Consider the following 14,493-nt stretch of genomic DNA (forward strand, 5'->3'; position numbering starts at 1 on the left):
GAATGCCACACCCTCAGAAACAAAGACCCAAATAATTTATTTATATATTTATTTTATTTATATATTTAAAATAGCCTGCATTTTAATGCCATATCTTCAGAGACCAAGACCCACTTAAAATAATTTCACTGCTTAAAATTTTTTATTAAATTAAATTGTAATATTTTTATTTAATTCAAAATTAGCCTGAATTTTAATGCACACCTTCAAATAATATATATATATATATATATATATATATATATATATATATATATATATATATATATTCATTTCCTATTTTATTATATTACTTGTTTTTTAATTCCATGCAAATGGAGCCTGAATTTGAATGCCACACCAAGGCCTAATTTAATTTAATTTAATTCAAACGTAGCCTAAATTTTAATGCACACCTTCAGAAACCAAGACCCAGCTAAAATAATTTCACTGATTAATAATTAATTTTACATTTATATATTTATTTTTATATAATAATATTTTTTATATTTTCATATATACATTTATTTATATTTTTTATTTTATGCATTGCAACTCATTTTACTTTAGACTATTAAATTGTATTTTATGCAAAGCTCCATCAAGTCCCACCTAATGACTGCCTAAATTATTTATATTTCTATACTTATTTATGTTATGCATTGCAATGCATTTTATTTTATACTATTTTATTTTATGCAATGGAAAATTCACCTAAATTTGAATGCCACATCCTCAGAAACTAAGGCCCAACTAAATTAAATTATATTTATATTAGTTATTTTCAATATGTATTTTTTTATTTTATGCAATGCATTTTGTTTTATTTATTTTATTTTGTGCAATGCAATGTCTGTGTATTTTCTCAGAGATTTCTCCTCCATTATTTTGACTTCTGTTGAATGCCACTCGCATCCATTCTCATTATGTATTTAGACATGGTTCTCCCACACTCACAAGTGGCCGGCGTGGGACAGGCCTCGCAGGGTCTGTTCCAGGCTTTGCCCACGTTATAGGAGCAGCAGCACATCTTCTTGGTCATGTTGAAGGAGAGCTCGTTCTCGCAGGTGTCGTTGAAGTTGCGGTAGCACACGCTCTTTCTCATATCTGTGAAACAGAAAGACGCGGATGAGCTCCAGAAGCTGTGATTCAGTCCTAATCACTCTGCGAGCGGCTCTTACCCATGCAGTTGTTTCCTCCGTTCACCTGCATGTACTCGGGCGGACAGACACAGGTGTAGTTTCCCAGTGTGTTGTAGCAGGTTCCCGGACCGCAGATGCCGATGTGGGCCGTACATTCGTCAATATCTGAGAGAATCCATCAGAAAATATATGAGCATTCAAACACTCGATCGACTCCGACTCTTTCTGTCTTGTTGCTCCTTTTATAGATGTTTGCAGAAATCTGCATGTCTTTATTACAATTATAAAAATTAAGTTACTAAACGTTAAAATTATTCATTATTAAATAATAAAAAATTCAACAAAATATGAAATAAATTTAATATAAAACTACTTAAAATTTGTAAATAAAACTTAAGATTTTATTTAAAATGACAGCAATTTAAAAAAAAATAAAAGTAAATTAAATTATTGAAATATTAATATAAATTGCTAATAAATACATTCATAAAAATAAATTAAGGTTAATAAAAATCGAAATTCAATAAATGTAATTAAGTTAATTTAATAAACATTTAATTGAAATTAATTCAAATGTAATTATTGTTATTCACTTAAAAGTAAATTCCACATTAAAGTATTCAAATATGAATCTACACTGAAATTAAAATACTAAACTTTATTATAAAATTAAGTTCTTTTATTTGATTAAAATCACACAATTATGAATTCAAATAATTCATAAAATAAATGTACATTTAATTAAATTAAATTAGTAGAATATTTACATAAATATTGTATACATTTTAATTGAAATTAAAGCTAAATTTAATTAAAAGTGAATTAATTTAAATAACAGAAATAAAATATATAATTGAAAATACATTCCTAAAAAATCAATAAAAGTAAATTTGATTAATGTATTAATTATTGAAATGTATTATGCATTTATATAAATATTAAATTGTTTATTTAAATGTAAATTATTATATTAATAGTTCAATATTATATTTACTTAAAAGTAAATTAAACAAATAAATGAATGCATAAACAATTAATCAAATAATTTGCTAAAAATTGAACAATTACTAAATGTAAATTTAAATTGCTGAATAAAATGACTAAAAACTCTGTCGACCGGACCTTCGCAGATGCGCGTCTCCTCGTTGAGGTAGTATCCGGCGGGACACTCGCACTGGAAGCTGCCGAAGGTGTTGACGCAGTTGCCCCCCTGACACAGACCGGGCAGCTCCTGGCACTCGTCGATGTCTGCGCGCGGGACAAAGAGACAGAGAGATTATTAATGTAGGCGTCGTTAGACTCACAGACCGCAGGCGTTGTGCTGTTGATCCACTCTTACCCTCCAGGATGACGGTGATGGGATTGGGCCGGAAACCCTCTCCTCCGGGACACAGCGTTTTGTACTCGGCTGTGAGGAGACACACAGTTCATCATGAATACAATCAGTCTGTGCTCATGGCAGAATGAGTATGTAGCGTTTTCGAAATATTTTTAATTGACTGATGCTTGAACCGATATTTAGGGAGCAGAGTGAGCGACAGCTGTTATAATGATGATATATATAGGTACAAATTACTATTATATGACAGTAAATGAGACAAAAATTCTCTGGGAATTCAAGTTTTAGGTGGTTTTACTACAGCACGGGTATTGGCTGATGGGCAAATAGCTAAATATTTACCAATACACATATCGGTCTTGTTACACTTTACAATAAACTACAATAAGACAATAAAAATAAATACAATAAAAAAAAAATTATAAAAATGTATCGGCTGATGGGAAAATAGCTAAATATTTGCCAATATATCGGTCTCTTTCTTGTATTTTTGTTACACTCTTCAAGAATCTAAAGTAAGACTCCAATAAAAGGGAATAAAAAATTATAATAATTTATTTATTTTATACGTATAACTGTAAATATTGATATAGCTCTGTATCAATATTTTGAAAATGATCCAAATGATCACTGCTGCTTATTTTTAAATATGCTTAAGTGAAACATAAGTTAATATTGCGTAAACTAATTTAATTTAATTTCAACTATTTGTGACCCTGGACCACAAAATCAGTCGTAAGGGTCAAATTGATTAAATTAAGGTTTATACATCATCTGGTGGTGGACGAGGAGATACCCCCCTTACTATGTAAAGCGATTTGAGTGCCTAGAAAAGCGCTATATAAATGTAACAAATTATTAACGAATTATTAATCTGAAAGCTGTATGAATGAGCTTTCCATTGATGTATGGTTCGTACTGGAGTTGATGGGCGGGCAGAGTTCGCAGGGGTTTCCCCAGGCTCCGCCCAGCGAGCAGCAGCAGGAGGCGCGGGTCACGCCCACCCCGATCTCAGCGCTGCAGGAGATGCCTCCGTCGCCGCGGTCCAGCGTGTCCAGGAAGCAGTTCCCCACCCGCGTGTCTGAAAGAGAACAGAGACAAGCCACGTTATGTTTACAGTGATGGCGATGAATGTGGCAGACTGAAGCGGGACGGCTCCGTACCCACGCAGCCCACGCCCGACGGGTTGAGCTCGAAGTCCGGCGGACAGTTGCACAGGTAGCTGCCGGGCAGATTCACGCACACGCCGTTGATGCAGTTCACAGGGTCGAAACACTCGTTAATGTCTGCCAAAGAGAGACGGATGAGAGACGAAAGTGAGAAACAATGCACGGTCCTGATGAGATTAATGTAGCTGCATGTCTTCATTAAAATTAATCAAAATTAAATACTGTAAAATTTCTTTAAATGTAGGTTAAATACTTAATTCGGTTTATTACTTTTTTAAAAGTAAATTACGCAACTAAATAATAATAATAAAAAAAAGATAAAATGAATGTTGCTAAACATTAAAATTCGATAAATGTGCAATTATTCAATTAAATGATTAAATTATTTTACAGTATTATTATAAATTAAAATACTGACATAAATGTAATAGAAAATTATTTCATTAAAATTAATTAAATTACACAAATAAAATAGTTCATTAAAATGTTACTAAACATTCAAATTAAATGTAAAATTGATTCATTCAAATTTGTGCCATTTATTTATTTTATTTAAAGTAAAATTAAACAAACAAATAAAATTAAATAAATCTTAGAAATAAAATAAATGGTCCATGATGCAAAAAATTTAGGTATTTTTGTAGATGTTTGCTGAAATTAACATTTGCATGTATACAATACAAAATAATGTAAAATTAATTAAAAGTTTGTCAAATTAAAAGTTCCATAATTTCATTTTTTTTTATTATTTCACCAAAAGTAAAACACAAAAACAAATAAATGTATTATAAATAATTTAGATATTAATATACAATTATTTAATCAAAAGTTTATTATTATTATGTAATTAAATAGTAAATCACATCAACAAATAAATTGTTAATTAAATAAATTGTTACCAAACAAGAAAATTCAATCAATGTGAAATTAATTAAAATGAAGGGTGTGTGTGTCTCACCTGTGCAGTTTCCTCCGCTGCGGTCCAGCTCGTAGCCGTAGTCGCAGATGCAGCGAAACATTCCCGGCAGGTTCTGACACGATCCGAACACGCAGATGTTCTGGAAGTTACACTCGTCGATGTCTGCCGGACGACACACATACACAGCGGATCGAGTGAGTGTGTGTTACTGTAAGAGAGTGTGTGTGTGTGTATGTGTGTGTGTTTACCCTGGCAGGCCTTGCTGTCTTCAGTCGGCGTGAAGCCCATCTCACACTCGCAGCGATATCCTCCCGGCGCGTTCAGACACTGACCGTTCTCACACAGATTCACGTTATCAGCACACTCGTCCATGTCTGCAGAGAAATACACAAACCACCAACAATCCTGCCATTTATGTCCAGTTTTATAGCAGAAAAAATGCTGGACAAACAAACTTAAAACCAGAGATTGCAGCAAATAAGATAAATAAATAAATAAATATATATATATATATATATATATATATATATATATATATATATACATACACATACATACAAAGAAAATAGAAAAATAGAAAAAATAGAAACTAATTATTAAATTAACAATAATCAAAAGTAAATTATTCTTTTTAGAATTAAATTAAAAGGAAATTATACAAACAAATAAGTTAATTCATTAAGTTATAATTTTGTTACTAAACATAAAATTATGTATTATGTATATATTAATTACGTTTCTGTAATAATGTAAACATCTAAAAAAAATTGAATATCGTGAAAAACTGCTTTTTTTTAACTTATTTCGAAAAGTGAAACTTTCATATATATTTTAGATTCATTACATGTAAAGTAAGACATTTCAAAAAGGTTTTTTGTTTTTATTTATTTTGATGATTAGAGTTTACAGCTCATGAAAGTCAAAATCCAGTATCTCAAAATTAGAATATTTCCTAAGATCAATCACAAAAAGGATTTGCAAAAGTTCAAGTTGTTTAAAGTATGTTCATTTATGCACTCAGTACTTGGTCGGGGCTCCTTTAGCTCCTAAATTTCAGCATCAGTGAAGTGTGGCATGGAAGCAATCAGCCTGCGATCAGCGATCGGCTCTGCTGAGGCACTATTGAGCCTTCAGCTCGTCTGGATTGTTGGATCGACTGTTTCTCATCTTTCTCTTGAAAATACACCATAGATTCCAGATGGGGTTGAGGTCAGGCATGTTGGCTGGCCAATCAAGCACAGTAATATCATGGTCAGCAAAGCGCTTGGAAGTGGTTTTGGTACTGTGGGCAGGTGCTAAAGTCCTGCTGGAAAAGGAAATCAGCATCTCCATAAAGCTTGTCAGCAGATGGAAGCATAAAGTGCTGCAAAATTTCGTGGTAGACGGCTGCATTGACTCTGGACTTGATAAAACACAATGAACCAACACCAGCAGACGTCACGGCACCCCAAATCATCACTGACTGTGGAAACTTCACACTGGACTTCAAGCAGCTTGGATTCTGTGCCTCTCCACTCTTCCTCCAGACTCCAGACCTTGATTTCCAAATGAAAAGCTAAATTTAATTTCATCTGAAAAGAGGACTTTGGACCGCTGAGCAACAGTCCAGATCTTTTTCTCCACATCCCAGGTAAGACGCTTCTGACGTTGTCTCTGGTTCAGAAGTGGCTTGGTAGCTCTTTTCCTGAAGACGTCTGAGCGTGGAGACTCTTGATGCACTGACTCCAGCTTCAGTCCACTCCTTGTGAAGCTCTCACAAGTGTTTGAATCAGCTTTGCTTGACAGTATTCTCAAGCTTGCGGTCATCCCTGTTGATTGTGCACATTTTCCAACCCAATTTCTTCCTTCCAGTCAACTTTGCATTTAATATGCTTTGATACAGCACTCTGTGAACAGCCACACCTTTCAGTAATGACCCTCTGTGACTTATTCACAGAGGGTCTTTCTGACTTTCATGAGCTGTAAGCTCCAATCATCAAAATTAAAACAAAAAAAACTTTTGAAATGTCTTACTTTACATGAATGAATGTAAAAAATATATATATATGAAAGCTTTACTTTTTGAAATAAGTTACAAAAAAATTAAGTTTTTCACGATATTCAAATTTTTTTAGATGTACCTGTATTCTTTTAAAAACAATCATACAAAAATATTAATAAATGGAAAAATAACTGCATCAATTAATTAAATAAAAATTAAGTAAAATTGATGAATGTTAATATTATTAAAATGAAAAAATGTTATTAAAAATATATTTATTATATTATAATTTATTTGTTTATTAAATATTAACAAATTAATAAATAACTGTATTTATTAATTACAATTGAGTAAAGTGGCAAATGTTTATTATAAATATATTAATTTATTGTAAATATAGTCATGTAATACTTCAAAGTAAATTACACAAAAAATAAACATTTAAATTGCAATTACAATGATTGAAATTACAATAACTTCATAAAACAAAGGTGTGTTGTGTGATACCAGAGCAGGTGAATCCGTCGCCGTTGAATCCCTCCTTACAGGCGCAGCGGTACGATCCCGGCGTGTTCATGCACTCGGCGTTCGGGTTACAGTTGTGTTCTTCCGTCACACACTCGTCCACATCTGCAGCGACGCAGAAACAGCCTCAAACCACATTCAGGACTCTAACGTTAACTTGACGGTCGTCAGCACTCGTCACTCACCGATGCACTTGATCCCGTCGCCCTCCCAGCCGTCACGGCAGCGGCACTTGAAGCTCCCCGGGACGTTGACGCAGGAGGCGTGCATGTCGCAGTTATGAGCGCCGATCTCACACTCGTCGATATCTGACGCAAAACAAACACTTTAGAGCAGCTGGTCTTTTCGTTTGAGGTTGGACTCTATTCTTGAGGAATGCGGGTTACCTGTGCATCCAGTGGAGCCCTTCTTGACGAAGTATCCCAGCTGACAGTGGCAGATGAAGGAGCCTTTCGTGTTTTCACAGTCGCCGTGTAAACAGATGTTGGGATTCAGATCGCATTCGTTGACATCTGGACGAATACAAGACGGGACGGATCAGATTAGGACATAATATGAGCATATAAATACATAAGAGGCATTACACTATCACGACTAAACATCAGAATAAAAATATATAAAGAAAAAAAAAACTGGAAGTAAACAAATAAATGCAATAAAATAATTCATATGAAAATTCAATAAAATAAAAATCAAGCTTACTTTGATTAAAATTAATTATATATATATATATATATATATATATATATATATTTAACTAAAATGAAATAATATTTTTTACCGATGCAGGTGCGCATGTCCATGGAGGCCATGAAGCCGTCGTAGCAGAGACAGCGATATTCTCCGGGGATGTTCGTACACTGGCCGCCGTCGCAGATATCTGGATTGTCTTCGCACTCGTCGATGTCTGCGGGGAGAGACAAGGCTCAGTCTGAGAGGAACAGTATGTGTGTAAGTGTGTGTGTGTGTGTGTGTGTTAGAGCTGCACGATTTTCCCATGATTCTGAACTAAACTAAATAAAGTGACAAAATATCAATTGCTGCAGTCTATTTAAAAGTGTTTCATTTGAATTAATTATTAAACATTTTAATATATGTGACCCTGGAGCACAAAAGCAGTCTTAAGTCGCTGGGGTATATTTGGAGCAATAGCCAACAATACATCGTATGGGTCAAAATTATCCATTTTTCTTTTATGCCAAAAATCATTAGGATATTAAGTAAAGATTGTGTTCAATGAAGATATTTTGTAAATTTCTTACCGTAAATATATCAAAACGTAATTTCTGATTAGTAATATGCATTACTAAGGACTTAATTTAGACAACTTTAAAGATGATTTTCTCAATATTTAGATTTTTTTGCACCCTCAGATTCCAGATTTTCAAATAGTTGTATCTCAGCCAAATATTGTCCGATCCTAACAAACCATGCATCAATGGAAAGCAAAATGGAGACCCTGTTTTGTGGTCCAGGGTATATGAATTTAAAATATAATATATTTAATACACCAATTAAAAAAAAAAAAAAAATGGTTTGAATGAATGATTCAGTGACTCACTCATAAATACTTCACTTGTTTCATTACTGGATGAATCAGTGTTTTTGAACGAATCTCTTGAATGAATGATTCAATAAATAAATTTTTTAACAGTCGCTTGTCGCCACCTACTGGAGAAACAATGCAATCGACACAAACGTTATTTGAAGCGCCCAGTATTTCTGTGATAACATGAATGACTATAAGACAGAAATAATACTGTGTAGTATTGTTTTAATTATTATTAGTATTATTAATAGACATGGGCGAATCATTGTCATTTAGAAATTAGATCACGTGGGTGTTTGAATCGTTGCAATCTTTTAACGATTAACCGTGCAGCTCTAATGTGTGTGTGTGTGTGTGTGTGTGTGTGTTACCGGCGCAGGTCCTGAGGTCGGGCATGAGTGCGTAACCTTCGCTGCAGCTGCATTCGTAACTTCCCTCAGAGTTCGTGCAGTGAGTATCGCAGCCGCCGTTCATGATGGTGCACTCGTCGATGTCTGTGGAAATGAGAAGATGCATGTTTACATCTGATTAACTGATTTGGATTGTTAGTTTGATGCGTGTGGATGTCGGTGGAGGTTTCTCACCCACACAGCCCTGTCTGTCGGGCGTCACCTGGTATCCCGTTTCGCAGGAGCACTGATAGGTGCCCACCATATTCACACACTGACCGTTCCTGCACAGGTTATCACTCAACTGACACTCGTTCACATCTGAGGGGGAAAAATAACAATTAACGTGTGAGATAAAGGTTTGCAAAGATTGTCAGGACACATTTGAATCCGATCACATTTAATTTTAAATGCACTGTTCAACAGTAACTTTTGCCAGCTTCTCGAATTAAATTCAATTAAATTTTTAAAATGTCTATAATACAGTCACTTCTATTATATTAATATAATAAGTATAAAATGAGGTAATAATAGGTATAAAATTATATTATATTATGTTATTTAAATTATATATCAATAAACTGGTAAAAAAAAATATATATATATATTACTACATGTTTAAAATATGGATAACTAGACAAATCTTTAAATTTAGTAAAATTATACAAATGTTTTGTAAATTCTAAAATAGAATGTTTACAAATTTGAAAGTGAATTATACACAATTACACTCAGATTATTTATTTTATCCAATGTTTTCACCACTAGAGTAAAGCTGTACCTTCACAGGCCGAGGCCACTGTGCTCAGCTGGTGACCCCGAGGGCAGTCGCACTCATAACTTCCCTCGGTGTTCAGACACGTCCCGCCACGGCACAGCAAGGGGTCGCGCTCGCACTCGTCGATGTCTGCGGGACAGAGAGAGACGCTGTGACACACAGGCTTTCAGAGGCCGAGGAGAACGACCAGGGGTTCGAGTCTCTAAATTCAATTTTAATATGTCTATAATACAGTCACTTCTATTATATTTCACTCAGTCATAATAATAAAAATAATATATTTAATTATTATTTATTAATACATATGCCATGTATTTTACTAAATAAATACTATTTCTGTAATAATAAAATTATGAATTAAATATAATAATTAAATAAATGAATTGATAAAAAATAAGAAATGTTGATATTGAATTAATTAAATTAAAATTAAGTAAAAATGTCATGTCATAGAACTATACTCCAATTTTAATATACAAATACATTTCCATTGTATTTAAATGGTAATAATAATAATAATCATTTATTTCTGTAATATAAAATATAAAGTATTATATAAAAATTAATAAATACAATTATTTTACATTACATATTAATAAATAGGTTAAAATATAAAATATTAATTAATGGATAAAACTTTAACTGAGTATATCAAATCTAAAACATTAACAATTAACTTTAATGTTTTACATTTTTATATAAAAGTAGTGCTGTCAAACAATTAATCACGATTAATCGCATCCAAAATAAGTTTTTGTTTACATAATATATGTACGTGTATTGTGTATATTTATTATGTATATATAAATACACACACATACGTATATATTTTGAAAATACTTACATGTATATACATTTATTTATTTATTTATATATATATATATATATATATATATATATATATATATATATACACACATATATATATATATATATATTAGTGCGATATAAAACATTAACATTAATGGAGTCTCACCCATGCAGTTCTTCATCATCATGAAGCCACTCTCGTAGCCGTCGAAGCACTCGCACTCGAAGCTGCCGGGCGTGTTGACGCAGACGCCGTGTCCGCACAAGTCTGGAGAGATGGTGCACTCGTCGATATCTGCGGGAGCGAGGGGAACAGCGTGAGAGGTAGGGCTGGGAAAATAAATCTGAATGCGTCGCAATTCTTCCACGAGTTGATTCTGAGCTTAGTTTTGAACAGCAGATGGCGCTGCATGCTTTAGAAACTGCCATACTCTGCTTGTTTCCAAATCCTTACACACACTTGAACCTAAAATAATCATTCATAAAATTCGAAAAGGTTGAAGTGAATAATAAGAGTGTTCACAGTGGGCTGAATTTTCATTAATCTCCTTCATTAACGTCCTGATGCGAATTGAAATTACAGACTCAGCCGAACGCACAAGCGCTCTTCATCAGCATTTGAGTGTGCAGATAAATATTAGATTAGAGTGCCGTCTGCTGTTAAAATCTAAGCTCAGAATAGATTCCAGAAAGAATCGCAATGCATTCGGAAGATCTCTTAATCCATTCTGCATCAATTTATTATCGCAGCCCTAGTGAGTGGCGCAGTGAAACGAGTGCTAGGTTTGATTTAGTGTTTGATGTTTGACCTGTGCAGTTCCTCTCCTCCATGGTGAGGGCGAAGCCGCTGTCGCAGCGACATTTGAAGCTCCCGATGGTGTTTCGGCAAGTCCCGTGAGTGCACAGGCCTTTGAAGACCTTACATTCGTTTACATCTGCAGAGAAACACAGGCTCATTATTCAACACAGATAAAAACCCCAAAGAAAATATCACAAATCTGACTTTCTGTGTTTGAAAGTGTTTTTGTAACCTAGTAATACTTTGGGAACAGAATTGCAGAAAAATGCACAGAAAACCAAAAATTGGAAAATAAATAAAATGTTGTTGTTGTTGTTATTATTATTATTATTATAAAATACCAAAAAGGCTAAATTTCTTGGCTAGATAAATAAATCATTACATTTATTTATTAGAATTTTATTTATTTTATTCAATTTATTTATTAGAATTTTATTTATTTTATTTAATTTTCAAAAGTACTGAAATGAACAGATTTATAACGTCAGCTATAATATCGGTCTCAGATAATAGATTATCGGTATTGGTCAGATTTAGCTGATATTGGAATATGTTTTTTCTAACAATGTTTTCAAATATTGTAAACAGTGTAATATGGGCCAATATCGTTTATCGGCTAAAACAGCATAATTATCGGTATCATATCGGTCAAAATTCCCATATCCGTTCATCCTTATGAATAAATGACAGACAACTGTGATGCTGCACCTTTGTAGAAGGGTCGTCCCGTCAGGATGTCTCCTCGGTTGGCGATTCCAGGTCCCCGCGGGCAGATGGTTTTGAATTCAGGCGTGTTTGGTTTAGGACAGGCCTCACAGTCCACGCCCCACGCCGCTCCCACCGTACAGCAGCACATATCCACGCGATATCGGCCCGGTAATGGTTCCACGCACTCATCCTCGTCCCATTTCATATAACACTGCTCACTTCGGATGTCTACAGGACACACAGACCACTGTAAATCACTGCTGTTTGGTTTGCACATGTTGTTAGTTATAAAAAAAGGGTTTGTTTTGGATCAGTTGTCCCTTCTAAGTCATAAATCAGGTTGACAGTTTCTGTTTTTGGTTTAAAAACATATTGATGTTGATGTATTATGCTGTCTGCAACCAATAAATCAACTAAAGCAATAAATAATTTGAGAAACATGTTGGTATATGTTTCCATACCAACACATGTTTGTCCGGCTCCATCCAGCGTAAGTCCCTCCGGACACTCGCATCGGAACGAGCCCTGCGTGTTCACACACCGTCCGTTTGTGCACACGCCAGGAAACACCTCGCACTCGTTAATATCTAAAGACAGGGCAGAAACGGGATGCATCGTCATGCAAAACTATAGATAGACAATATGGTTAATGCAGCAAAGGATTGTGGGTAACACTTACCTTCACACGCAAGTCCCTTCATGCGACCGAAACCTTTCGAACAGGCAGGATCTGTAGAAAATACATGTCAAAAACTTTATTTTGTGTGTTAAAGACTGCGTCTTTAAAGCAAACATTGGTTCATGTAGCTATTCATTAATATATGAGATTTTGGCTTAATTAAATTTGGCTTTACATTTTTTTTTCAAACATTAAAACTTTCACATGACTCTTTTTAATAAATATTAATTTAATTTAAATAAATACAAATTAACAATTAAATATATATATATATATATATATATATATATATATATATATATATATATATATATATATATATATATATATATATATAATTTAATAAATAAATATAATAATTGGTTATCTAAAAGTTTTGCAATAATCTTTTATTAAATGAAATAAAAATGAATTCAATTAATATAAATTGTAAACAAATTGGCAAAACATATAAAATACACACAAAATATAATTATTATTTAATGTAAATACAATTACAATAAATAAATGTAATTATTTAAAAGTCAATTATCTATGTAACCAAACGTGCCTTTTTTTTTTTGCATTTTTAGCATATTGCTATATTTTTGCATATGAACTAACCAATTTCGCAGCGTTCACATGGGCTTCCCCAGGCCGCCCCCAGCGTAGAGCAGCACTCGGACTTCAGCGTGGCCCCGTTTATATTCACCTCACAGCGGCCATCCTGGATGTTTAGCCAGCAGGTTCCTTTCATGCTGTCTGCATGGAGCAAATACGTGAAAGAGAACCAAAAAAGCGTGACAATGACAAATGGACATTCTGACATTTGGAGCAGCTCCCCTGAGGAGAGTCATTGCATTTCTGCAGATATATAAAAACCAACTCTGATATCTAGTGGGATGGGATCACAGTGGGCATTCATCCTGAAAGCACAAACGTGCAACCTATTGCCTTTCATACTCCATTAATTTCAATCAAACGACGTTCGGTTTCAGACAAAGAATGAAAACCGCCTGGCTCGAAATGAATAGCCTAAACGTAACAGCAAGCTGTTCAGTTACTTCTAAAAACAAAATAAACATTGACACGCACATCACTATGCTAATGTTGCGTAATAAACTTAAATAGAATTTGGTTGCGTATTTAGCAGTTGCATTTTAAGGCCGGGAAACACCAAGCCGACTTCAAAGAACTAGCGGCGACGAAAGCTGACGGTGTTGTCGCATCGCGTCGGCAGTGTCGGATCAAAAAGCTGCGCTCGAACACACCGCACAGACTACAGCCGACGGCAGACTAACGTGTGTTCCTCACATGCATGAGAGGAATTAACTATTTCAGCAGCTATATATAGTATATATTCCTCATTCAAAAGGAGAAACCAAAACACAGATATACGAGATGAAAGCAGATATACGAAACATAAAAAAAGCAGCGCTTGCTTACCATTTTGAATATCAGTAACGTTGATAACTTTAATCATTTTAAGCGGATCATGTTGTTATGAAAACATTTGCGTATTAGAATGATTGGGAAAGATCACATAACATTTAAACAGCCTTCTGTCTGTACTGCCTTCATTTACAGGCAGACCTTTACCACTTTCGCTTTAGTGAAGTGGCATACAGCCAAGTATGGTGACCCATACTCGGAATTCGTGCTCTGCATTTAACCCATCCAACGTGCACACACACACACAGCAGTGAACACACACCCGGAGTAGTGGGCAGCCATTTATGCTGCGGCGC

General features: G+C 34.2%; 1 protein-coding gene across 1 annotated transcript in view; it reads right to left on the minus strand.

Annotated features, from left to right (window-relative positions):
* LOC306867479 (fibrillin-2-like) overlaps positions 1 to 14,493 on the minus strand; it is a gene marked incomplete at its 5' end in the record, with an annotated part of 79,373 nt that overhangs the window by 27,299 nt on the left and 37,581 nt on the right. The window contains 21 exons of the mRNA XM_079413147.1: positions 937 to 1,086; positions 1,161 to 1,286; positions 2,244 to 2,369; positions 2,461 to 2,529; positions 3,380 to 3,541; positions 3,624 to 3,746; positions 4,588 to 4,710; positions 4,797 to 4,922; positions 7,037 to 7,159; positions 7,240 to 7,362; positions 7,441 to 7,566; positions 7,836 to 7,961; positions 8,975 to 9,097; positions 9,188 to 9,313; positions 9,774 to 9,899; positions 10,747 to 10,875; positions 11,390 to 11,515; positions 12,088 to 12,315; positions 12,549 to 12,674; positions 12,767 to 12,817; positions 13,370 to 13,507. Coding sequence (XP_079269273.1) covers positions 937 to 1,086; positions 1,161 to 1,286; positions 2,244 to 2,369; positions 2,461 to 2,529; positions 3,380 to 3,541; positions 3,624 to 3,746; positions 4,588 to 4,710; positions 4,797 to 4,922; positions 7,037 to 7,159; positions 7,240 to 7,362; positions 7,441 to 7,566; positions 7,836 to 7,961; positions 8,975 to 9,097; positions 9,188 to 9,313; positions 9,774 to 9,899; positions 10,747 to 10,875; positions 11,390 to 11,515; positions 12,088 to 12,315; positions 12,549 to 12,674; positions 12,767 to 12,817; positions 13,370 to 13,507 — 2,676 coding nt within the window. The remainder of the gene's footprint in view (positions 1 to 936; positions 1,087 to 1,160; positions 1,287 to 2,243; positions 2,370 to 2,460; positions 2,530 to 3,379; positions 3,542 to 3,623; positions 3,747 to 4,587; positions 4,711 to 4,796; positions 4,923 to 7,036; positions 7,160 to 7,239; positions 7,363 to 7,440; positions 7,567 to 7,835; positions 7,962 to 8,974; positions 9,098 to 9,187; positions 9,314 to 9,773; positions 9,900 to 10,746; positions 10,876 to 11,389; positions 11,516 to 12,087; positions 12,316 to 12,548; positions 12,675 to 12,766; positions 12,818 to 13,369; positions 13,508 to 14,493) is intronic.

This window comes from Barbus barbus, assembly GCF_936440315.1.
Source record: "Barbus barbus genome assembly, chromosome: 49".
NCBI lineage: Eukaryota > Metazoa > Chordata > Actinopteri > Cypriniformes > Cyprinidae > Barbus > Barbus barbus.